Raw genomic sequence first — 26,955 nt, 5'->3', positions numbered from 1 at the left:
CTGGCATCTCACATGCTACAGCGTCACAATCCTGAGAAAGGATCTGCATTTCCAACCATTACTCAAAATACATCAGTTTACACATGATTCGGTTTCATTAACAATCTAGATATTTCGTTTCACAGTTCCATTCTGCACCTATGGATCCACTTCTACTGACTAAGTTAATGGTAATTAAAACTAATTCCTATACCTAGCCAAATTCACACAACAAATGCTGCTATTCTGGAGCTGTTCTGTTCCATCTGTCCCACAGGCACAACACGAGAAAATGGGTCAAGGTGCTCAGCCATGCCTGAACAGCCTTCAGCCCAATTCCATAGCACTGCAGGAGGGGAAGGACACTACTAAATCTCTCGTGAGGAGCTATGCAGCATCACCACTGCGGGTGCTGTATTCTGCGTTTCTGAATGCGTGCTGAAATCCATCAAGCCATAAACAGAGTTGGTATTCCAGATAGATGGCAAGACAGACACACGCCGTAACAAAGTAGACATCCCAAATGACAATTAACTAAATGTAGCCATCAGAATTTGGGGACCAGGGAATAGAGCCATACTTGCAAACTCCTGGACATACACTGAGGAGGGACCTGGCTGCTCACAGGGAGCAAGTCCTAAAAGTGGAGCAACCAGTTCACACTTGGTCCAGCCCTTGTGGTTTTAACACAAGGTCTAATGAGTGTTTAATTATATGTATATTCCTTCAGAGTGCTTACATCAAGGTTCCCCTTTTCTTGCTGTGTTGTATTTGCTGTATTTTGTATGGAACTTAATGTTCCATAATTGATTATATGCAATCTCCACCAGCTGTGCCTACCATGTATTGCAAATACAGTCTGGATGGAAAGGCACTAAAATTAGAAATGCTCAGGTCACCAGTGCTATTCAGTGAATAGGTTTGGCATGACAGAAATAGGCTCAGCACAATAGAAACAACGAAATAATGTACCAAGACTAACCTTTCAGGAACAAGTCAGGTTTACACTGAGCATTAATTCTGAAAGGAATGAGACTGTGGTTTCAGTGCAGTCTTTAACAGCCTTATTCATAAAAGCACTACAAATAATATCCCATAACCAATGATTTCTGATCAGGAATGTCCTATAAGCAATTTTCCAGCGCATACCAGTACTAATTTACAGCTGTAATCTGAAAAAACAAAAACAAAACAGCGCTCCACTACACACGCATCAAGAGAAAATCCAGGCAAAACAAACTAACCATCTTGCCTGCCTTGTCATTTTAGGGTCTAGCTGGATCTTCCATTAAAACTAGAAGCCCAAAACCCAAGCAGTTCTGCACTCACAGAATGTTCTTAGTGTGTATAGAACACAGTTGTTGCTTAGCAGTGGTAACTCCCTTACTACCTGTACTGGAATACTTCTACTTTTCTGGATGAATTTAATGGAAATTATCTGTTTTGTTGGAGAAAAAGAAAACAAACAAACAAACAAGCAAAAAACTGTTGTAAAAAACAATCTGATTTAGAATCACTTCATCAGGAAAGTTTGCTTTTATCCCCCTCTCTTTAAAATTAGCATATATGGTTATGATTAATTGCTGAATCACACCATGTGTTCTTTTCTACAGTAACTGCTAACTGAAGTCAACAGCAGTACTGTCATTCATTCTAATGGGTTGGGATCACGCCACACGACACAAAATAAAGACACTTCTTGCTTCAAAATGCATAGGATCAAAACAAGAAAAACACAAGAGAGACACTGGGAAACCCAGAGGGATGAATGACTAGGAATTTAATTTCTCATTTATTGCTAATATTACTGTTGACTTGCTTGTTAATGTAATGTAACACATTAAGGGATCTATGTCAGTGACCCACTAATGATGATTTCTGGCTGCTGCCAGGACAGGCAGACATAGAAGAGACTATTTTGGCAGTATTCAGCAGCAATTTCCTTGTCATTTATGGGATTTAAAGCTCTTAAACAATTTCACGGTTGTTTATTCTTTAATAATTAGAGCCAGGTGACTGTAGCTCAAAGAGGACAGAACAGGTGAGGGGCCTCTGCTTTCTATAGTGCAATCACAGCACAAGGGAAAAGGCAGAAACAACAAAGTTGTTTTTTTCCCCTCTTCATCAGGCAGAGAAGGTGTAAGAACCCCCTAATTTCTCCCACGCAATGTTGCAGCTAGCACAGCTGGCTCTGTAAGACAAAAGACAGGACTTCCTGAGCCTCCACAGCCCCCTGCTTATAAATACCACCTTTTTTGTGCCACTTTGAGACACAGACACAGGTTAACACAGCCAGCTCCACACAGTCCAGAGGCTGGGGAAGGAGCTGTGGGGAGAGAAGAGGGAGAAACCTCACCCTTTTCCAACTAAGCCAGACCCCATTGGACTGAGCCTAGTTCAGCCACAACCATCCAGCTAGAAAAAGTCTTACAGCTAATAAACGTTGTCTGAAGGAGTAATAAGAGAGTGGCAAATGCACATTTAGAGACTTCCAATTTCTAAGACGATGAAAACCAGCTCCTTGTAATGGCAGGCATGCATATGGGCACAGGTGAAATTCCTCTAACAGCAGTTGGTTTGGTTCTGTGCAGCTGTTTTTCAAAACGGTAACACTTCCTAGGAAATTGCTATCACTTACCAATCAAATCTGTAACCCCTTACTTCAGTAAGCAGTCACAGACACAAATGCCCAAGCAGAACTGGATGATTAAAATAGGCAGAACACAACTAAAAATATTTGAGTGGCAAGTAAACAACTGCTATTTTTAATCATGGGTAATGTTTATATCTGTGTAAGTGAGAGTAAAATTCTTCTGTTCTTAAGACAAAATGGGGAACTAAACCCGTGGCAACTGCAATGGCAGACACAATAGCCCTCCACCACGGCTATGAGAACCCACATCAGCAGGAAAAAAACCCTCTCAATTCTTCACATAAGTGCGCTTGCTTGTTTTTAAATCAGGATCACATGGAAGACCTCACATAACTATGGCTGATAACGGAAGGTGAACTGGGCGACCAGTATTATATCCAGGGTCCTGCAAACGTCAGTCAAATCAGCAATGCTTCTTGCCGTCCCCTCCTCAGCTGGGCTGGTGTTTCACCCACTCCAGCTATGGCTATTCAGTCTGCAGGCTCCTTGGGCCAGGGACCACCTACTATGTGTGTGCTTCAGAACAAGGCTGCCGTTTTTGCTGGTTCCCCCTAGGCTAGACCATAATAAATATGATTATTTTAACAATAACACACACATTAATAGTTGCTAATGCATTGCTTGAATTTTCCTTTGAAATGCAATCTGTGCTCTCCTCCCTCTCAGCAGCTTAATCGCTGGCTGAACTTCTCTCAGCTAACCGAAAGTGCCACAGGTAAGATTTCTTCCATTATCAGCGCTTTTAATCTTTCAGTAATTTAAAGAAAATAATATCTTTCACTGTGATTGCAAATGAGCTCAACTGCTGTTTTTATTTGTTTCTGTGTTTTTTAATTTGCTTGGTTGATTTGGTTTTTGCTTTTGTGTTTTGGGTTTATTTTTTTTTATTTTTGTTGGCTTGTTGTTTTTTTCCTCTGCTGAGCTGTGAAGTTCTTCTCAGACAGCAAACTGTCCTGGCAGCAGCAGCACAGCCATGACAGCTCCGCCTGGTGCAGAGCAATCCCCTTCCCTGCCTGCAGGCCAGAGACCTGCCTAAATGCTATGAGCTTGGCTGGCAGGTGGGAGCAAGGAGTCACCCACTGCTGCCCTGGCAATAGCCGGGGCTGGCTCAGCAGCGTCCACGCTTCCCACAGTGGCCACACGTGCACTGCACAAGGCCATGGCACATGTGTCCTCTGCACCAGCTCTACACCACAAAGAAAAAAGCCCAGTCTGCTCAAGGAGAAGGAAAAAACATTTCTGCCTGTTTGCCTGGGTTTTAAGGAACTTTTCTCCTCACGTGATCAACTCCTCTTATCTCACTCTTAACCCAATACCCATTTTATGAGCAGTACATATGACAGAGGGACTGGGGCCCCATCATGGACCTAAACCCCACTGAGTTAAGCACTGTATAAAGACAGCAAAGAGATGATCCTTTGCCCAAAGAGCTTACATCTAAGCATAAAATGGAAAAATCTCATTATTGACAGATTAATGGCAATCTGTCCAGAGTAACCACTCCTATTAGGAGTGTCTTGTGCTGTGAAGCAGTGCTGAGGCCCTTATAATTAGCTACCCATAGCTAATCTGATGCAAAAACCGTGGAGTTAAAATTAAGGACTCACCTTTCTGACAAGATTATATTGAAAACGAGTGAGATGAGTACATGGAAACATTCCAAAAAGAACATGCAGACAGGCAACTAGGAGCAACGGTTCCAGTGCACAGGCTTCTTTCATGAACTTCAAAAGCACACAGTGCTGGCATCCTGAGAACTGACATTTTTAAGTATGTCTACAAATTTTCTTCTTTCAGACCACTTTACTGAGCTGGTTTTAATACCGCTGCTACAAAAATAGATAATCATGGACAGGCTACTGTTAGGATTGTTGCTACCTTACACATACTTGTGGAAATAAGATTTTTTCAGATTAGCCCTTTTGCTCAGTCTTCTATAATTCAGTTATCAAATGTTGGCTAAACAAAGTGCTAAACTTCATGAGTCAGTGAGCTTTCATAATTACAAGAAGTCAAAAAATGTACAAAAAAAGGTTGTTAAGTATTTGTTCTGCACATACAGATTACTAACACACACAGCTTGCAACAGCCTAAGGACACTTTAACACTACTCTCTTCCAGTCTCCCAGCTGCCATCTGAGATAGAGAAGCCTTTTGATATTCAATACTGTATTAGACAGTGTCGGCACTTAGATGATACCTAAGTATATGTCAAGAAATCAACTAGAAGGTGCATGAGGAAAAGGGATCTTACATCCTCGTGTGGTATAAATGGGTATGCACTCAGGCCTGCCAGTGAAAATCACATAGATTTACACAGCAGGAGCCTCTTTTCCATGGTAAAGACTTGTTGCCCAAGGGAAAGAAGCAGCCCGTGACATTATTTCACATGGGCACATGGTTTTACTTGCATTATTACTGGGTAGATCCCACATGGTTTCTCCCATTGTCAGGAGAGAAAGATGTTGGCTTTGCCTTCAAATTCAATTATTCAGACCCAAATTATGTGGTCATAAACTGCTAGGGCCCACAGCTCGGGCTCAAAGACTTACCACTGTACCATCCATGTTTAATCTGAGTACTAAGATCTCTGAATTTTCATACATTTGTTCTGACTAGTCTTGATGTTTGCCAGTCATGCAATCAGCAGGATATACGCTTAAGTGTTTTAGGGCTAATCCTCCAGCCCTTTTATTAAAAACAAAAACAAAACACCTAACTACCCCAAATTAAGTTCCAGAACTGCATTAAGCCTTTCATTACAGACTTGTAAAAGGCATCTGAAACCAAACACCACAAAGTAAGCAGAATTGTTTCATACTGAAATGCAAAGTATATGCATTTTTAGAAGTTCAAGAAAAACGAGACAGTCATTCCACATTATTTGCCTGATCAGTAGGATGAAATAAGTGTGCTAAAAGAAAGAGCTTAGAATTAATTGAAAACGTATGGCAGAACACAAATGTGGGAGTTCCACTTCTCTAAAAAATAAGATCTGTAAGAAGTTAGAAGTGACAGTCATGGGCACTTAAAGAAATCTGTTTATGGCATACGCACTGCTTATGAAACAACCAAAGATGAAGGAGAAACTGTTACAGATTTCAAACAGTTAATGTATTATACAAAAGAAATGCCTATTTTTGATGTTTTTCATTGAAACACACTGATATACATTATGTCATTCCAACAAACGGCAGCTTGTCTGTACTTAATAACTACAAGGCGTGGGTAAGAAACAACTAAAGCATAAAACCCTAAGGACAAGGCTTCATTGTGAGCATTAAATAATCATTACAATGCAAAATTACTCAGAGTAACATCTCTGTTTTACTTAAAGTGATGCAAAGTCTGATCCAGAGCTGAATCTACCGTCAACTCCAGTTACAATGGCATTTCACATGGTGTTTTTAACACATAATTCAAGGGACTAAATCTATTTTATTTTTAACCAGCCAATTTCATTCATTAAATTCAGTTTTGCTTTGATTTTCTTTGATAATAAGGAGAATTCTGCTTCAAATTTGTTCTAGTCTTATGTGCAAGTCCTTCTGAAGTGTATTTGATCTAGTTTCTCCTCATGACAAAAGCTCTCTAGCTCAAGAAATGACTGTGCAAGGGGAAAACACTGGGGCTTTATCTCTGTTCTCCCAAAACTGTCAAACAAATACTGTTAAAAAAATTGGAATTAATGGTAAGCAGAAAATAATGTTCTCCTAGCCATCACTACTTATACACAAAAGTAGACACAACAAAGCATCTTACAATTGGAAGTATACTTTCAAATAATCAGTCAGATTCTACAGTTGTCAAAAGAAACCAGGTACATGAATTTTCCTTGGTAGAGGAGCTGTGGAAGTGGCTTATAAAAAAAAAAATGCTGCTTTAAACTGAGCAGTAAGAAACCTATAGTATCCCCTCTTTCAAATCCAAGTGCAGAACCTTGCTATGCTAGATGAAAAATGAATCAATAAATGAATAAATATGCTGCAGCAGGTGAAATTGGTAGGGTCAGCAGGGCTAATTTCCTCCTACAAAAAATAAAAAAAAAAAACCAACAACCACCACCAAATTAAAATTAGACCTGGAAAAAAAAAAACCACCAAAAAAAATCTGTTGGGTCTGTTGTGTGGGGCCCACCCAAGCCTACACTGACTGAGCTTTCCCTCCTGCAGAGCAGGTCTTTACTTGAGGAAAGGAAACACTTTTTTTCCTGGAGTGTATGTAGATCTAAAGCGACGACAGCTGAAATATATGTCATTGTAATGGGTTCTGTCATAACTGGGCAAAACACGGCAACGTTAGAAAGCATTTATCAAAGATATGACAGAGCTTTCAAATTATGCTGCCTTTCATCCACTGCTTAATAAAAATGTGTGATGTGATAGAACACTACCTCACCAACATCACTAACAGCAAAAGACTTATTTTCTTTGGGAGCAGCTAGTCAGAAATAACTTCACCAAACTTCAAGAGTTGTCATTATAGGAATTACTGTGGAGAGATTTGAAAAAACAATCTGTGTGACAAAGCAATTATATAAACCTATTATCTTTAAACAAATGTTTCAGTTCTAATAAAGTCACTTGCTTTCCCTTACCGAGATAAGAAAAATATCCTCTTGCTCCTGTCAGCCCTCCTTCAGCCCACCTGAGCAGGACGTCTTACCCAAGCATGGGCTGCAGCACCAAGTCCTCACGCCTCCACTGTTCCTGGCATTTGGAGGATGATTCAGTTGAGCAAGCTTCAATAGTACACACTTGACCTTTCTACTCTACTCAGCAAAGGATATATTACCATGAGCTTTAAAAAGCTTGAGTTGTGGACTACCCCTTAAGTCCTCAGAGGACAAGACGAGCATGCACTGATTCAAATGAGGCCAGGAGCATCTGGAGAAGCTCACATCCCCTTGAAGATACTAATGAGTTTTCATGAACCTCAGCTACAAAAACAAGGCCCTGTCTTTAAGCATACATTGAAGTACTGCTCAATTATTACTCACAGCAAAGAAACCCCCTTTGAAGACGGCAGACTTCTACAAAATTAGGATCTCACCAAGCATAAGTTTGACAGACTGCAGGTTCATCAGAGTATGCGAGAATATGTTTAGTGTGACGTACTTGGAAGTTTTCTGGTTGGCTTTTGGGAAGTGAAGTGTCCCCAGCTACAGTCCCATTAGTTACTTCTAAAGCTCCAGTTGCTGCAGTAGCACAGCATCTTGCTGTGAGCATCTCTGAGAAGCAGATCCCCGTTTCTGCTTGTTTATGGATTTAGAGGTCTAGACTTCAGCTATTGGTTTTGAAGATTTCCCCTTTGGATCTGAACCTAACTAGTACTCACTGTAACAGTGTTGAAAAATACAGCACGTATTTTCACAGGTTAGCTTATATACACTCTGGTGTTACAAATGCCCTTACATTTCATTACTCACTACAGTCCATGTACAATGGACATCCTTCCCTCTCCCTACTTTGTAAATACCTAGAGTCACGAACCTGCAATGCCAAATTTCCATTGCTTAAGCTCCAAATACTTCACATTTCTCTCACAGCCATTTCACTCTTTTCTACTTAAAGCAGAGAAAATAAGCCAAAGTTCAAATTCACCCCAATTTCTGAAATATCCTCTTCTGTCTCCCCAGGTTTTTACTCCTATAGGGGATTTTTCCAGTTTGTTCCTGTGTTCCACATCTAACAAAGCAGCCATTTCTGTTAGGCCTGCCCTGTTCCTGTTACAACCCTGCCACCCATGCTCTGCAACCTATTTAGGGGACAGGAGTGAGACGCAGCCTGATGCCGACCACAGAGCTTTCTGCCAGCACTGCATCCCCTCGCTGTGGCTGCCACAGGGTGTCCCACCGGGGACAGAGAGGCCCTCCCTGCTGCCATGGGTTCCCCAGGACCTGAGCAGGATTAATGTTCTTCTGAAAGGGAGAAAGCCTTGTGTGAACACCCTTACACAATGTTGTCCTAACACCCAAAATCCCACTGACAGCCCAACAGACTGTGATGCTGCCCCACCGTGGAGAGTTGAACTCGGGAATGCAAACACATACTGACTATGTCAATTTTAGCTAGATCGGTCCTAAACGACATATGGCCTTGCTCTGTTTCTGCACAAAGGATTGGATTTCACCACTGCAGGAGACCCAGACACAAGAACTCGGTCTCCCTTGGTATCACATTTCTTCCCAGGGACCCAAGCCCCTCCTGGCCTACCACACTCACGGAGCTGGGGACTTGCATTTTTCCCCAGCACATCACCACATTTCAGCCTCCTCTACAGCCCCTGGTATCTTACATTGTCAACGAAGAGGGTAGTGTTGTAAAATAAACTCAGTGGTTACATGCCTCTTCCTCGCCGATTTCTCCCAGAGTTCCTAATAAAACTCATTATGTTAAAACACACTCAAAGTGGTCAGATGCATACACACACACACTCCCATTTATCAGACACAGCAGCTTAACATTTAAAGCATATCAGAGCCCTGAACAGAATTTTTAACTTGCATATTAAGCAGTTTTTCTTTTGTCAAGAAATGCATTTGAGTCTACATTTACAAGAAGTTACTGATTTCATATGGATTCTCTAGGGGCATTCACTCTAATCCACCCATGTGCCCAGCTGCCCACAGGGACCTCTCTGGCAGAGCAGCAGCCCTGGGTAGGATTTCTCATGCACGCAGGACCCTCATACACATAACCCTTATTTGGAAGGAATGCCAGGAAAAGTAAGCTGTGGCCTCAGTTCAACCTGCCATGGACACATAGTTCTGCCCGAGAGTGGTCTTGTACTTACATTCAAGAAGTGAAATAGATGACCCATCCTGCCAAGTTTCTGTCCAGTGTGAAATCCAGCCTTGTGATGTCCCAGAACAGAAGAGTTAGAATATATGCAAAATATCCTTGTCAGCACTCTCCCAACTGCAGAGGCTGTGGTCCAAAATCTTCACGATGCAATTTCCCAGAGGAGCTGGTTTTCAGGCCAGAATCTCACCTCATCTATGCTGATGAAACTCCAGTCATTGGTGATCCTGGCCTTTAACGTGCAACCTGCTCTAACATTTTTGTCTAGAGAATTTTGTTCTATATTTTAGAGTCATTCTTCTTATGAACCTGGAAGACAATTTTCTTCCAAGAAAACTCTTGTTTGGCTTTATACCTCTGACCTTAGGTTATCCTCTACAGTTTAATCTACACAAGCTTAGAAATCAACTTTTGCCTGTGATAGCCAGTCCATCAATTCATTTGATTGTCCAGTACAACTTACAATTCTCACAAGCAATCTGACAATTGCAGAGTATTTCATACTGCGTGTTACAAAGTCCAGTGCTGTAAAAATAATGAGACCTGGAATTACATACTATTGCAAATCTACTCATTTAGCAGTGAATGTTCAGGTAATTTAGGTGTTTTGATAGCAGACATGCCATAGGCCAACCTGTCATATTACTCTTTTCACAAAAATGTCACATGCCTCTCTCCAGTCTTGCACACAAGCCAATTCCCATCGGTCCTCTCCATACCTTCCTTAATTTACAGAACCATAAAAAGAATAGGCTATTTTTAATGGATGGTTTCAAAACAAGCAGAGTCCTCAGTCACTGAAGAGCACTCTGGAAGCATTTACTACAGCTTGTAAGTTCATTATTAAGGAACAAATGAATCTTCGCTTATGGGAAAGAAACCTGGGTTATCTTTATCTGCTGCAAGTTCAGAGCTGGACTCTGCACTCAGCGATTGCTGATGCAAGCAGGTGAGGAAAGGGGCGTCCTGCATTGCCCCTCGTTCCCACACAATGGCAGGGCCGGGAGCTGGGGAGCCTGGTGAGACCGTGGTGGCCTCCTGGCAGCAATGGCACTGCAGGCAGCAGCACTGTGGTGGTCATACATTGTGTTACAGAGCTGGAAGGATTTAGGAAATATCATGAGGTAATTCAAAATTGTAAAACAAATCACAAATCAAAACTAAAAAGGCAACCAACGGCCCAGTGTCAGCAGACCGGAGTGTGCTCTGGCCTCAGGCAGCAACTGCTGGCCGCTCCACATCACCAGAAACCGTTTTCCCACCACTTTTCTCCTCCTATTGGCTCACGGCGCGCCCGCAGCAGGCAGGAGCAGATAGGCTGCCCCCCAAAGCTCAGTGCCTGCCCCTCCAATCTGTCTTCACAACTAGCCCAAGTTCAGCAACCTGTAGCAACAACTCAAATCCACCTCATTGCTGTATTTAACGTCAGCTTTCCTGCTTACTGCTTTGTTTCTGCAATACACAACCTGCTGTCACTGAACTTCGAAGCCCTGCAATGTGCTATAGCATGTGGTTAACCTGCAGTATTTTCTTAAATCATAAGAAAGGCTTAATTCTAATAAAAAAAAGTGGGTACAGAAAACCCACCTGATGGCAGATTGTAAACACCGCTTTGCTTCTAGCAAGTTCAATTCACTTCCAATCTGATATTTTTATAGGTTAAACGAATCTGTTGGTTTCATGCCATGCAGTGAGATAAGTGAGCAGTTTTTCAGGTTTTGTTTTCACGTTTCCAATTAAAAACAAGCAATTAATGGGAAAGATTAAAATACAAGAATGGGGCAGCTTTTAAACATATGGGAGCTTTCATCTGAGAAAGAAATTTGCCTGGAAAAGATTTAGGTGAGCTCACAACTTTCAATCAAAAATCTCTTTAAAGAAATATTTAAGGTTACTATGTAATAGTTGATTTCTTTCTTTTTTTTTTTTTTTTACAGTTCTGGCTCTTACTAGAATGAATTATTGATGCCTTACTTTCACAACTGAGTGACTCGAAACAATTTACAGTAGGTTTCACTGCTGTAAACTCTACCGACTTAATGCATCTCTAGGAAAGCAAGCCAAACTTTCATCTGGATTGCATGTCAACAAAAACAAGATTGTAAGGGATATAGCCTTTTTGGAAACAAATCAGTCTCAGAATGTTAATTTCTGTACCTGATCCCAATTGATAACTTGTGGCTTTTCCTGTTTTCAAAAGTTTTTATCTTCTCAGTAACTGACAGAAGCTGAACATCAGTTTCAATGGAACAATTCTAGTTTACACAAGCTGAGGATGTGGCCCGTATTTTCAAAAGGGAGGACCTTTCCACTGTTTTGCTATCTGCCAAGCTCTACATTTAGCTAATTAATGTCGAGTTCTAGTGGGTGCTTTGCAGCCATTACAGTTTTCCATTTCTGGACAGATACTCAGCAGGTTTGGCTTCAGGAGAGCTGAGCTGTAGATTCAAAAGTGCTGACAACACCGAACACCTTTTTAAAAGTCAGAAAACAGCTTGGACATCATGCAGTTTTCAACCAAGATGAATCTGTGTAAGACCTGTGAACATGACCAAACAACTTGCTGTGGAGTAGACTGGCATTTTATTTACTTTCTACTATGGGCAGAAAAGTAACAAACATCGGGTGTCTGAAAGATACCTAAATGAACAGTTATTCCATGTAACTATGGATTTCCTATCATTTTGTTCATTTTCTTTCCCTTTCTGCTATTCATATGATAAGCCCACTTATGCTACTGGTCTTAAAACAGACTGTAAACAGCTGGAACAGAGACAGTCTCGTCTTGTGTGCACAAGACCTACAACAATGGAGCCTTTATCCTGCTGCAGACTTCCAGCACTGCTATAATTCAAACACTGCTAATAATGATAGTGACTGTGGAATAGTATGAGTGAGACATTAACATGAACAGAGAATAACTCTAACAACCAGACGCTCTATAGGAATAATAGAGTACACCAGCCACAACGACAGCACTTGCATGCATCCTGCTTTTTGTCGTGAGAGAGTCCCAGACACCTCAAATCTCTGGGAAGACTGCTTCCAATGCATCATATCAAATGAAGCCTCTTCTTAAAGATGCAGCAGCCCCCCATGCCATTATGGGACAGAGGGGAGAACAAGGCTCGCAGCTGAAACTGTCTCTGGAGAAGGGAAGGCCTGGTCAACAAGCTGGCTCCCAACCCTCCTAGGATGAACCAAATCTATCCCAGTCTAAGTCAACTTCTTCTCCATCACACTGTCTGCTGAGATCTCAAGTAAACCATGCTAGGTGGGGTCTTTGAGCAACCTGGTCAAGTGGGAGGTGTCCCTGCCTGTAGCAAAGGGTCCCTCAAAGGTCCCTTCCAACTGAAACTAATCTATGAAACAAATAAACAAAAAAAGCAAATTAAAACAGTATGAATGAGCAAAAACGTCCATCAGACAAGAAAATGCTGGTACGCCTCACATGGCCTCCCACATCATGAGTGTACTGCCTTCAGGCCAGACACCAGATCAGAGTATTTAGATTTGTATGAACGTGATAGGTCTTCCGCTTCCTTCCCTAATTAATTCATTGTATGGAACCAGCACTGGTGGGTTTCCCTTGAAATTGTCACTGCAAAAGAAGACAAACGGGCCTGCAGCACCCAGCGCTGTTGAGCACCTGAAGACACATCCCCTCAGCGTGAGCTGGAGTGTCCTGAGTTGGCCCAGAGAGGAGCCAGGGCTGCAGGAAGGGCTGTGCCTCCAAGGCCAGAATGGGGACAGGCAAGGAGCAGTGCGGGGGCAGCAATTTGCTGGAAAGAAGACCCAGAAGCACAGCTCTACTTTTAAAAGGCACGGTATTGCTGAGAAGTCACATGCTTTAAAACTGGACGTAAATCATTGCAAACTTCAACTTTTGTTTCCACAGAACTTTTTAAATGCTCTTGCTTTCACACACAGAGCCCTGTTCAGCATCTTACTGCCATAGTGTTTTTCTATCTTGACAATTCACTTCCGTGAGCAGGCATGCAGCCAACTCAAATGAGACTCAACACAGTGAAAAGCCCTTCAGGTAAACAGTGTGATAAGCTAAACTGCAAAAACGAGACAATGTTTTTGGACTATGAAGCAGTTGCTATGGAGACGGTTGCTAATTAACTGCATTCAGCCAAGAGAACAAAGGGTTTAAGGGCAGACAGGACTCTGTATCTTAGAGTGAGCAACGCATAATGCCTTATGCAATCTGCACATCTATCATATCTGGAATACCTGAGCCTTTGCTTAGGTTGCAAAATACCTCCAGAAATGACAACAGGGTGGTTTATTTGGTTAAATTTGAACTAATTTTTAGGTAATTAATGACCCATCAGTATTTTAAAAACAAACAAGGTGCATATTTAGGAGCCACAGGTATCATGAATCAGCGCTGTGCTAAACATTGAAATGATTTACGTTCATCCAGAGTTACTGCTTTCACAGCCAATAAAAATGCCACTGAAAAATCATTTTTAAGACAATATAATGTACCCAACTTCTTATTCTTGCTTACATCTTAAAAATTATTAGCTTACAACACTCAGAATAAGTAATTCTTCAATTCCTTTCAAAGTTCTCCAACAGAGGCCTTGGACCTTAATACTGAGTTTCAATTAGAATGAGCTACCCTGAGGTAGCTGGTCTACCTTATTTTATGGTGCTTACATTTTGGGCCAGCTGGGTATTATATTACTTCTATAATGCACTGAAAAGTCCACGACACTATCAGAAGCGGCACAAACCTTGCCCAGCATAGCTCCTAGTTTGCAGAGCTGCTGTGTGAGACTCCAGAAGCCCAAGCAAACCCAGGCTCAACTAGGACCACCAAGTCCCACCAGTGGGCCATGAGGAGCCCCACACCCAGCCCTCCAGCCCCTTGGCTGCTCCTGCCAGGCAGGAGTCCCCTGCAGTGGGGCTCAACAGAGATCTGACTTGAGGCACTGCCTTGCGAGATCCACAGCTTCTACGCATGGGCTTTGTTTTCACAGAGCCAATCGACCGTTACAGTGAAACAGAATGATGGCACCAGTTGTGCAGACCAGGCACCTCCATACAGAGCACAGACACGTCCTAACTCACCTGTCAAACCAGCCAACAGGTACATCTATGCTAACGTAAGTCTTAAAGCTTGCATAAATAAGGCAACATTTTTCCTTTATGTAAGTTGTACATTAAAAGCCTTAACAAATCAAAAGAGAGATTTTTTTAACGATTTAAACTCTGCTAGGATTTAAAAGGTCACAATCAGTTTTGAAGTTAAGTCCCTACTAAGGGGAAAGAGATGAGTTCACACCTCATATGAGGCTATTACTTAAGCAAAGCTTGCTGCACACTGAACAAGAAGCGTATTAATTTACTACATGAAGGCCTAAGGTTTGGGGTTTTTTGACATTTTAAATTATGAGGCATCTGCAAACAGATCCTAAATCTGAATTGCACATGGATTTACCACACCAGCCAATTCAGATTGCCCCAAGACATCCCTTCCAGCATTAATCACTCACCCAAGCTGCTGTAGTTCATATTTCTTTTACAGAAACAGAGGTCTGTAAGATTCTTAAACTCTTGCCTAGAAAACAGAAATTATTACTTACGTGGCAAACTAAGTTTTAAGCATAAGGGACCCAATTCTGCCTTCAGTTACACTGCCATAAATCTTTAACAACTCCATTAGATTTATAACAGTGTAACTGAGGAGGAAATTGAGCCCAGGATATTTTCTAAATCTGTAATTAAATAGCAGAATTTTAGCTTGGCACAGAGTAAAGACCTCTTAGATTATGTCTCTGGATAAGCTACATACTTTTCTGTTCCTTGAATAATGATGTTATGAACAAATTAAATCATCTTATTTTCACCAGTCTCTATATTACTCTGTGGACGGGCCACCCTTCACGTCATCTCACAGAGCATCAACATCGTGCTAAATACTGCCTCATTCTTCCACCCACCTTCTCTCTCTTCTCCATATAGAAGTTAAGCTCCTTATAGATGCCCATTATTTATACAGGCACCACGAGGGCCTTTTCATGTTTGGTTTCAAGGCACTGCTATATTAAACAAATGCCTAATAATAATAAAATGGCATTTAGCCAACTCCCTTACCAGGAGCACAAGGCATCCTGTGGTCACATTACGCAGAGACTGGACTTTTAAGAAGATGCAGCCTGCTCTCCCAGCGCACAGGATGTGGTGCAGGAAACGTGGTTTTGCCACAGTCGCCCTAAGCTTCCCAAGGATCACTGGATTAACTGTGAAAGGGGCCCCTTTAGCATTAAACCCATAGGTGGCACCAGGAGGGATGAGGAGGGGGAACTCAATTCCCTGCTTTGCTATAAAGCTCTTGATGACATTGGACAAGTTATTTAATCCCTCTGTACTTCTTTTCTTCGTTGAGGTAAAGGCAGCTTGTAAAACTTCCTGTCTCATATTTTTAATAGGAGTCTTTTTTCATTGCATTGTTACCTCACTCGTCTCTCTGCTCACTATTTCCAGCCCCAATGCATCTCTGCTGTGCTTCCCCTCCCTACCCCACCCCGCCCCCAGTCACCCACACCAGCACCACATGCCCCAGGGCCAGCACTAGCTAGAGCTGGGCACAGCTGCTCCCACACAGAGCTGGGAGATCCCAGGGCTTTCTAAGTGTCACATCTGCTAGTGACACTCCTCTAGAAATCCTGTTACAGACCCAGGAATCTTCTGTCACTGTCGCACAGGATGGAAAATTCTGCGGGTGGCTCCTCTGCACGCTATCCCTTACAGCAATTCTCCTCAGCACTTCACAACCTCTGGTGATTAGACCTCCTATAGCTAAAAATACATCACACACTCATGTGTGATACATGTAACGTACAATATATGCCCACATACCTCACCTATCTAAATATATGCCAACATACAACTGCTATGAATAAGAATCACAGCATTTTTTTGCAGAGAGCTCACCCGGTGGGATGCGGTCAGCCACTGCAGCAGAGGGGAAAGGCTGACAGCCAGGCGGTGGCTACCTGGTTCTGAGCACACCTCCTCACTGAGGTCTTTTAAATTTCACTTGGGTGGAACAGATTATGTACACATGCACTTCCTCACAGACGTGTGCATACGTATGTAGGCACCTATTTGCAAGCATTTATTTCATCATTGTGCTAGAAGGTTTATTGCTAACAGGCTACGGAAGTACTAAATGAATGAAAATGCAATTCTTGTTCTAAGAATTAAATGCCTTCATGTGACCTGGTAACTCTAGCATCTCTTAAACTAATTCAAAGACTATTTTTACTACAGCAAATTATTTTCTACTTCTCTGTTGTCAACAATATCCACAAAGAGTGAGTCTGCCACCTTCAACCAAACAGAACTGGAACATTTTCCCAGTACCTAAGACAGCATAGTTACCTGTTACTTCAGAAGTAAAACTCTGATGCTGAATCCAAGCAGCTGAAGACGCTTTCTTCATCTCTCATCCCTACCACCCACAGTACTGCTAACAATTTAATAATTTCTATTTAAGTAATGCTCTTCTTTTCTATTCTAGCCAAACACCAGTTGATGTTAGCATATAAGCATTCAAAACTGAAGCAACTTTATGCAAATAAGCTCGTAACGCAAATTTAGCGTATTTAGTTCACTTAGTTTCACACTGATTACTGGAATATGGTTGCTATCACCCACCAGCGTACATCCTTTGCCACTTTCTCCAGAATTCTCAGACCCTGAGTTTGCTGCCTGAACTGCAGAAAAGCCAACACTCAGCCCGAGCTGAATGCAAAATCATGCCTATCTGGGCCCCCATCTTATCTCTTCTGAGGAGGACAACCAAAGAATTGGGTTGATACTCAAATCTGTTTTGATGGCTTATACATACAGTAACCTTGAGCAAGCTTAGAGCCCTCATACAAAAGTAGGCCAAATTCTGTGCTAACTACACAATTTTGGCAAGTTCCCAGATTGTGTGAGGGCAGGACTCTTCGCTTCTGGATTTCTCCTGCCTTTTTTTTTTTTTTTTTAATTCTTCCAGAATGAGCTAGAGAGACCTCAGTAAAAGCATAAAATCTGCCTGTATCCAGGAAAATCCTCAGGAGACCTGACCCAGCTGGAGATGGCTGTTGTAGGAAGGCTGTAATTAAGCAGTTGCGATAGTGATGCTGACTTCCAACAGTAGAGAATGTGTGTATTGACCACAGTTTCTATTAACAGTGCTTATTTGAGCCCTCTGTAGGTAACATTGCAATGGTGTTTGACTGACATCCCCAGCAACTCCCATGGTGTGTAATGTTCTCTCAGGATTTCAATTTCCTCGTGTATCCGGGATGCATTGTTGTCCCTCGTACAATGGGTCCAACAAACCATGCTACTTCCCTACATTTAAAAGAGCATTCATGACATAGTATTAGCATATTTATGTTCATCTCTCTCCTCCTTCCTCTAATTTGTGTCAATTTTGCTCACAAAAACATCTGCTTTAATCATCCACTGTAAAATTTTGTCTGCCTAGAACAAAAGCAAAAAAAAAAAAAAGCTTCAGAGGAAGCTTCTTCTATTAGCTAAATCATTCCTTCCACTGAAGGTCTGTAAACTGTTAATCCATTAATGTCCAATTCTTTAAACTATATGGTCAGACTAAAATCATCTGGAAGCCCAAACACTGGAGTGCTTCTCTCTGATGTTCCAGGCCAAGTGTCCCACATTAAACTGTTTGTAGGATAGGAAAATATTCATGCAGTGGTATGACTACAACTTCTCAAGGGTATCACAAAAAAATCCTGCGTGCATTTGTGAGGAAATCCCTGTAAGACACAGTTACGATACATACTAATTTTGAATAGCACGGCCCTCAGGGAATTGTGTAAGACTCATGTCACAACCACTGCATTTACTCTCCAACGGTTATCTGGGTTTGCTCCTGAGAGGTTCAGGGAAGGACATAAACACATTTCTCTGGGAAAATGCACATCTCCAGAAAGCCAAAGATGCTGTAAAAAGTTTTTCATGTAGCCACTGCTTCCTGTTCCCCATGTTATTTACAATCATACCCATAGTGTGAAAATCTACTAGGGGAGTGAGAGAAGGCTAGGATGAAGTTTCCCTCCCAGTGTGGTTCGGATGCCTGGCTTTCACCACTCACCTCAGTAGCCCCAGCGCTGCCTGCCTTGAAAAGCCAGCCAGGAGTCTTAAATTCCAGCAGCCCTTTGTACAAGCCACTGTGGTGGCAGTGCACAGGCCAATTGTCAACTGTTTTTCATTCGTTACTTGGCCAAGTGAAATGCTCCCTCCACCATCCAGGTCCCTCTCTATATGAAAATAACAATTTCTACATTTTCCTGCATCTTCTGCTTCTGTAAAGCCGCTTAGAACAGTGGTGTCTGACACGAATGTATAGCTCACCTTCCACACCCTCATATAAGCACTTGATGGGGGATATGGATCAGTGGAATCCTGCTAGGATTGTGCAAGACAATTCAGCTGGCACTTGAAGTTGGTGAAAGAGGAGACGCTTCTTCCATAACCTCATTGGTATAATAAAAATGATTCCAAACCTGACAGACCATCATAAACCCTAGGTGTGTTGGGGGTCTCACTTCAAACTATTTCCCAGGTTGTGTGCACCAGATGATATTCACCCTGTCATGCACGATGCCATCACAGTTCTGTAAGAAATCAGCTCAAAGAAATGAGTACATTTCCTTTTACATTATTTACATGCTGGATTTCCAACTTTCTTAACCTCTCAGTACTACACAGTCAACTAACACATTAGAACAATCTAATCAAGGCTGTTTTACCTACCTCCCTAGTGGGAAAACCCTATTTCTTAAGGCTGCAAAACTAAGCCTCTGCGATAACAGGATCGCAAATTCATCTTGTGAAATCAGAGCTCGAAGAAAAGTGAACTAGTATAAATCATACTAAACTACCTCCTAAACAGATATTGGATGTTCCAGGGAGGTTGCACTACATCAGTGCTCTCATTCTAACACGCAACATTTCTGAAGAAGGGTTTTACTGAAGGGACAATGTTATAAAGGAAAAACATCCTCTTATTCTATTTAGAATAGACATTTGAAAAGGAATAGCCATTCAATGACTCCTAATTGGCAAAAGGCCTGATCTGAACTTGCTTACACTTAGTTCCAGGCAAGAACTAACGCTGCTCGTAACTCCTCTATACAAAGGTACTTACTGTACACTGGAAAACTTGAGTACCACCCATACAGTTTACTCGATGTTGCCTCCCACGAGCAGGATAGTAACAACTTTCTGTAATTCTGTCTTTCTATCTATGACTGAAGACAAGATATGGAGAACAAAGAAAGCAAAGTGCTAAAAAGCACTTCCAAAGGATGTCCTGCTCTTTTTGGTGCCTAATTTTTCAGTAAAACTTGCCAGTATTATTTCCAGCTTCCTTTGGAACACAGCATTCTCCTGAACCTACACAGCCAAAGGGAGTGCCATGGATGACCCTGCACAGCATTACTCACACTTTGAGACAAAGTGCTTCCCACAGACTGCTCTCATCTGCCTGCTCCCCAGGCAGGACTTGATATCCTTATCGTGCACAGCTCTTATGGTCCTACTTAGATTTTCTCATGAGAATAGCAGCTTATGGCAGCAGTGGGCCATAAAAATAAAGAATCTCCATCTTGCCAAGACTCAGCTGTTGACAATTTACTCTTGAAAGCCAAATAGAAAGACTAAACATTGTTCCCCCACATTCCAGAAGTCCTACACAACAAGCAAGCCCCATACCCTTCATTTCTAATGGCAGTAGTGCCAACTGTTCACCTCACACAAGCAGGCTACCTTCCTGCAAACACAAAATGTTGCAAGAACATGACTGGATTACAAAAATCCTTATAGGCAGACTTGTTCACACAGACACCATCGAACACCATACAGACACTTTTCAAACAGACACCATCTCTTAGGGCCCTCATTTTCTTCACCTTCAACTGACTGCCAATTGCTCAGCACATGCTTGCAGCCTGCCTTCATGCATGCACTGTGCAATGACGTAATGCAGTGTGCAATCAAAGGATTGCAGGAATGTTTCTAGACAGACTTGTTTACAATCTAAGAAACCCAAATAGTGACATTCAAAATAGAAGCCCTATCTCCAGTGCATTTTGTGTATGTTGCTGTGAGACCAAAAAAGAGAGGAAAGAAAACCAAAAATAGCCTATCACTGTAAAACCACTGCAGTAACAGATGCATAAACGTGCAACTTGATACTTCACATCTGGTATTTCATCATTACAAATACCTTATTCACATTCAAATATAATTAATACCCGGGAAACTTTATAAGGTACTGATGTCTTTATAGAGGCAGTAACTTGCATGGAACTTTTAAAATTAAAAGCCAATAGTAAAAATAATTTGTAACATGTTACTGTGTTCTTCATAAAGCTAGTTACCTTGCACTTTCCTAACAAAAGCTGAGACACCTAATAATAGCAGTTACCTACAGAATCAAATGATTCACAGAACTGGATTTCTCTTGCTGAGGCATCAAAGTCCAATCTTAATATTCAATTTATACGAGGTGCTTTGAATTGAATATTATTACTCACTGTATAGAAGTCTGATCATCTAAAGAGAAATTTTTATGAAAGTATCATTTTTCCTTCCCTATCGTGGCAATTCGAGCTGAGAGATTTTATCCATGACCTAATAAATATATACAAAAGTTCTGAAAGGCTGCTATTGAGGAACATGACTTAGTGAGAGCTACCGGTGACAGGCAGATGGTTGCACTGGATGATCTTGTAGGTCTTTTCCAACCTTGGCGATTCTGTGATGTGATGATTCTGTGCACCTTCTCATGTTAAATAGCACTTAGTCATCTTTGTAACGTGACACAACACATTACAAAGCCTCCTTCTTAAGTTATCATTAACGCTCTCTTAAGTAGTTCTGTTGCACAGATGAACACATCTAACACAAATCATGATGAATAATTCCATTTATAAATGAAGAGCTGCTTACATGTTGCAAAAAATCACCAGCAACCTACTTCCCCATCTTAAAGGCAAAAGCTATCTTTGCTATCTCAAGGCTAAGTTAGCAACGCAGCTGGCTGCACATCCATGGGCAGTGCACTTGCTGGCAATGTATATTACTTTGGCTGCACTGAAGCTGCATCTTGGTATAGCTACTCTTCAAACGAAGAAAGCATGCACCTGTGGCCAAATCCATTCCCACCGTAACTCTGGTGACTTCAGTATTACACCAGGGATAGAAGTATGGCTGCGTTTCACAGCAGCTCTCATTCTTCTAAAGTTTTCCAAAGCACTCTCCCAGGAGCAAAGACAAGCACAGGCAAATACCCTGCCAACAAGTGAGTTCACAGGAATTGCTATGAACAACTGAACTGTCAACAGCAAAAGACAAACAATTTGAGCGAAGTATAAATGCAGGACAGCCAATGCCCTCTAAAGGGCTAGTTTTACTATGCGTAGGTAGACAAGGACACAGAAATGCAGCTCTGAAATAAAATAAATCATAGGGTATCTGTCCCACCTCATTCTAGTGGATGAGGCTTGCAGTTTATGCTGAAGTTTTTTACACAGTACAAATTAAAAATATCTTACCAATATCTTGCAAGACAAATGAAAGTGAGTCTAAGAGGGAAGCCTTACACAAGCGTAGCTTAACTACTTCCATGGGGAGTCAGAGCATCAAGTTCTGGATGTGCCCCCTTGCCCTGCTTAATGCCTTCCTCTATTCATTCCCTCCTTACCCTTTTTCATTCCGTTTACTAGTCCATACTGTACTAGCAGCAAGGCTGAAACTGTAAGATCACCTGGAGCACACACGCACACTGGAAAGGGGGAAGAGGGATGCTGCTAGGCAGCACTTTCCTACAGAAACCTTATCACTTGTCCCTTGGCCTTACTGTGCACTCCCTTTCTCTCAAGAATTTCCAAACTAGGATTCCTGGAATTTGCCCCCTCTGAACCAAAACAAGCATCTTTGCTTCTTACCCAATAATTTCCTAAAAATTCAAAAATAACAATTTCATTAAGTCTTTGTTTTGTTCTCTGGGGGCTTCTTCAGGGAGTCCTAGCCCAGGACAGACAGCAGAGCGAGCAGCAGCTCAAAACGCTCACAGCTTCACACAGGTCATGACTTAGTCCTTAAACCTAAGGGTGCTGCAGGGCAACAAAGCACCACATCACGCTACCCCTCTCCTGCCAAGGGGTCCCAATGTTCCTCAAGACAATCTATCATTCCCATTGATGTCTGCTGCCCTAAGTTACCTCTTGGGAAGGCAAGGAGAGAAGGAAGGAAACACCCTTTCCTTTCTTTCCTTTCTCCTTCAAGTTCCAGATCACAGCTGTAGCAGACAGCTGAAACAACTTGGGCTGCTGGGGAGGTGAGGGACATCCACCAGCGTTCCTCCAATCACAACCAAGAACAGCAAAGAAACTCCAGCTTTTGGTTACATGAATGTCACAAAGCTCTCATTAAATTAAAGGCAAAGACTTGCAGTGCTTCTTCCAGCAAACTCCCTGCTCATCTCCAAAGATAAAAAAAGTACAATTGCTTAACTTAATCCACACAGAGTGATCATTGTATTTGCCTCCGTAAAGATCATATTTGTTCTAGTGCCTACATCTAAAGGCAATTGCAGTCAGAAAATGAAACGGTGCTCTCCTGACCTTTTGTCTTACATGGTTCATGAATTACTGACATATTACAATATCCCTCAACACTATGGAAGCTTAGAGATATTGCAACGTCTCTCTTGTAAGTGAAATAAACTTGGTATGCCACTAAAAGGCCTTAAATTATTTTCATTATGCCACACAGAATCTAAAACACTTACACTGTTTTGATTTCAAAATCCTTGGAGAACAATTATGCTCTCAGGGCCATAAGACTCTATTATAAAGTCCTCAGAAACCTAGCATGGTTTCAATAAATCCTCCAGCACTACAAAGCAGTTACTCAGCTTGAAGAATGAAAACATGAGTTCATCCACTGCAAAGTCAGCATGTAAATTCTACTAATTCAGGATCCCACACTTCCTAACACATTTTTTTTCCTTTCCTGACCAGGACAACGCTTTAAGTCAAGTTTTCAGCATAATACACACGCTTCCTTTTCCTGACTGAAAAGTTAACGTTATTTGATTTAGGATGAGCATAAATACATGAGATACACATACATGTTTATGCTGTTATTAGCTAGCAGTAGTAATCAGCAATTAGATACTCATAAATAGTCTCCTATGTATATATAATTTAACAAATGTTAAGGTTCGGTATTAAAGAACCATTAAATTAAATCAGCGATTGTCAATGTGAATGGAGAAATATGTTAATTTCTTTAATTTATACCATGCCACAAAGGATGCTTTAGAACACCATAAATCAGATTTCAGGGGTGACTGCTGTGAATCCTGATTTAAGAAAATGCAGCCACCCTTATTAGAGCTGATGAGGCTGTTCAAGCCTAAGTAGAGCTTTTGAGCATAAATACACAATAGGCTTGTTTGTATATACATGCTTATGTCCCCCTAGAAAGAGCACAACCTTTTAATTAAGCAAATCAACCCCTTGCCAAAGGAAAATAACAACAAAATGAAATCAAAACAAGCAGAAACTGCTGAGGGAAGGACAAGAGAAATTATATTCCCCTATTCTAGGGGGAAAGTTGGAAAAAGAGTGAGGAAAAAAGAAAAAAAAAAAAAAAAGAGAGAGAAAAAAAAGCAAAAGGCAAACACCCGGGCAGAAAACCAGGGCCCAGCAACTTTCTGCCAAGGGCAGCTGAGATGCCTCATCACAACTCGCTTTTTCCAGAACCAACACTTCGCCTGGCCGCCTGGGTCACATGGCAGCTGCACAGGGAGGCGAGAGGGGGAGGGGGGGGTGGTCCCACTGCCGGCCTCCAAAGAGCCAGAGGCAGCAGCAGTGTCCCTGTTTCCATGACCTCACGTGGGGGGTGGGGGCACAGCTGGTGGCAGCTGCAGCACCATCTGCTCAGGGCTGAGCCCACAGCCCCCTGCCTGCCTCAGGACACTCGGCCAGGTAGGGAGAGAGGCCACCTCTCCTTAGGCTCCCCCAGGGCAGGGCCACCGTTGGCAGCTGCTGCTGCAGGGTAAGGGGCTGGAGCAACGCTCTGCAGACCACAAAAAGTTTGCAAAATGGAAAAGAAAAGGCAGCTAAGCCTTGGGAGTGAGAGAGAGAGCTCGGATGAGCGGGGTGAGAGCAACTTCAGGAAAACTAGCCCTGGCTAGTGCGTGCAGATGTCAGCATCCCTTCGCAGGAGCGTGCCTTTTTGGAATGCTGTCAGCACGTCATCTGATTTATTGCAGTCTGTGATGAGAAAAGGAGAGTGTGTGTGTGTGTGTGTGTGTGTGTGTGGGAGTGGGAGGGGGGGATGGGGAAACATAATGCGAGGCACAAAAGCATCCCTAACTTGGCTCTTTTGTCAAGAGGATTTTGAACACAACAAGAACTTTATCACTTTGCAATTTAACGCTGCGTTTTCTGCCATGTGATCCTGCCACTGTGTTCCCCATTTCTATTTCTATACCATTTATTAAATAAAAAAAGAAAAAAGAAAAACACTTAAGTATTTTCTGTGCTCAAGGAATGACACATTTAAAAGTTCCTTTTAAATATTTTAGGCAAATTATAGCATTCATTAAGAACACAGTTAGGTACTAATGTTGCTTCCAAGTACCAGCAATACATCAGCCCAGCGGAGCTCCCTCAACTTCACAGATTTCATCAAGATTTACTCTGTAATTGCCAAAATCAGAGCCAGGAACTGCATGTGAAAACAAGCTGGCCTTTATGGCTCGTACAGGGACATTTATTTCCAAAGGCTAACTGAGCACCACTTACCATACATTTTGCCTTCATCTGATAAGATGATTTTCCTCCTCCCACATGGTGGATAGATAGCTAGAGCCTCCTGAAAGCTCTGCTCAATGTCAGGGCTCCAGACACCTTCTGCATCGTTGTCAATAGGTTTATCTGCAGAATCGCTCATTCTTTCAATATCTTCGGCAGGGCTCTCGCTGCCGCTCCAGCTGCTGGGCTCAATGGTGATGGCTGGGGTCTCCAAGCTTAAGCTTGGAGTCTTAAAGAAAATAAACCTACAAAACAAACAAGTCCACAAGTTATTAAGGGCATGGAAGTTCAGGAAAATATTTCTGGTTACTTCTAAGCTAAGAGCAGCTGAGCATTAATGGGAATAAAGGTGGCATGGGAAGTGCCCAGGAAAAGTACAGCACAATTGGACTCTACTTCTCTGATCTTACCCAAATTAATAATACAACCAGAATACAAGCTACATAAGAACAAAAATCTTTAAAATGACATTACCAGAGAAAGGAAATACAAGAAAAAATGTGTATTTTGCCTGTTTTAAAAGGTCTCTGTCACAGAACCATAGCAGAAAAAAACTACAAGCTTCAAGTTGCTGAATCTATTTAATAAGAAATAATTTAATATCGCTGCACCTGCTCACACCACCAGAGCTGCAGATCTGTCAGTGCTCCTTTTCGATTTTTTGAGAGAAATACAACTCTGCTACAAAGATTTGCTCCAGGCAAAAAAGCTGCTGTACCAGACCAAATTTATCTCTGGTGCAATTCTTTGTCAAGTCAGTGAAATAACACCAGGAACAGATCTGGCTCAGCAAGTCTAGGCATAATGCAGCTTTATTTTCAAAAAAGAAGTAGTTTGGTGACTCTAAGTGATCTAAATGGATAGGAGTGCTCAAACACACATGTGCTGCACATGCACTTAAAAATCCAGTTAGTTCCCTAAACACTTTAAAACATCCTAACATACATAAAATAGCAGTGGTGCTGGAGTACAAGTACCCATCTGAAAACACACAGCTAACAGGCTACTGCCACTGCAACAATTTTGACTTTTCCAACCACGGGGCAGTTTACTTGGCACATGGCCTGATGGATGATTATGGGAAAAGGATCACTGACAGGGATTTAGAATAAGTTTGAAGAGGGAAGGGGGCGACTGAGCCTTCCCACAACAAGGTGCAGGATAGAACAGCTAAGTTAAAGGGACACTGTGCTAGGAGGAGCACTCAACCTGGTGAGGCAGTTGAACAGGTTGCCCAGAGACGCGACGACCCTGGAGACATTAAAGGTCAGGTTGGATCAAGCTCTGAGCACTTGATCTAGCTGTGGATGTCCCCGTTCACTGCAGGGGAGTTGGACTAGGTGATCTTTGAGGGTCTTTTAGAACTCAAACGATTCTATGGTTCTGTTAAGGTTTATTTTATCAGGGGAGTTAATAGTGGCCCTTCCATGTGCCTGCTCCCATCCCTATGCTGACACGCCATATCTACAACCACAGCTTTATCTATGTCCTAAACCAACATGTGAAAAGCAGCACAATGGCGAACACCCAATGGAAGAGACGGGGAAGCTGGAGGCTGCAGCACCTCTGACAAAACACCTCTCTGAGCTCAAAATCTCCCTGACACAAAAAACCTTTACAGTGGTTGTCACCCAGGCCAAGCAATCACTGG

General features: G+C 42.1%; 1 protein-coding gene across 4 annotated transcripts in view; it reads right to left on the bottom strand.

The window, feature by feature from the left end:
- Positions 1–25,513, bottom strand: part of TEAD1 (TEA domain transcription factor 1) — a 107,039-nt gene extending 81,526 nt beyond the window's left edge. For all 4 annotated transcript variants that reach the window (XM_065755362.1, XM_065755363.1, XM_065755364.1 and 1 more), the window contains exon 1: positions 25,296–25,513. In XM_065755362.1, the coding sequence (XP_065611434.1) occupies positions 25,296–25,443 (148 nt within the window). In that variant the 5' untranslated portion in view covers positions 25,444–25,513. The remainder of the gene's footprint in view (positions 1–25,295) is intronic.
- Between the last annotated feature and the right edge of the window lie 1,442 nt (positions 25,514–26,955).

This window comes from Cyrtonyx montezumae, unplaced genomic scaffold (genome assembly GCF_038088225.1).
Source record: "Cyrtonyx montezumae isolate F1298 unplaced genomic scaffold, pur_monq_1.0 scaffold_10, whole genome shotgun sequence".
NCBI lineage: Eukaryota > Metazoa > Chordata > Aves > Galliformes > Odontophoridae > Cyrtonyx > Cyrtonyx montezumae.
Note: the sequence above shows the minus strand (reverse complement) of the source record. Positions and strands in the feature narration are given on the sequence as shown.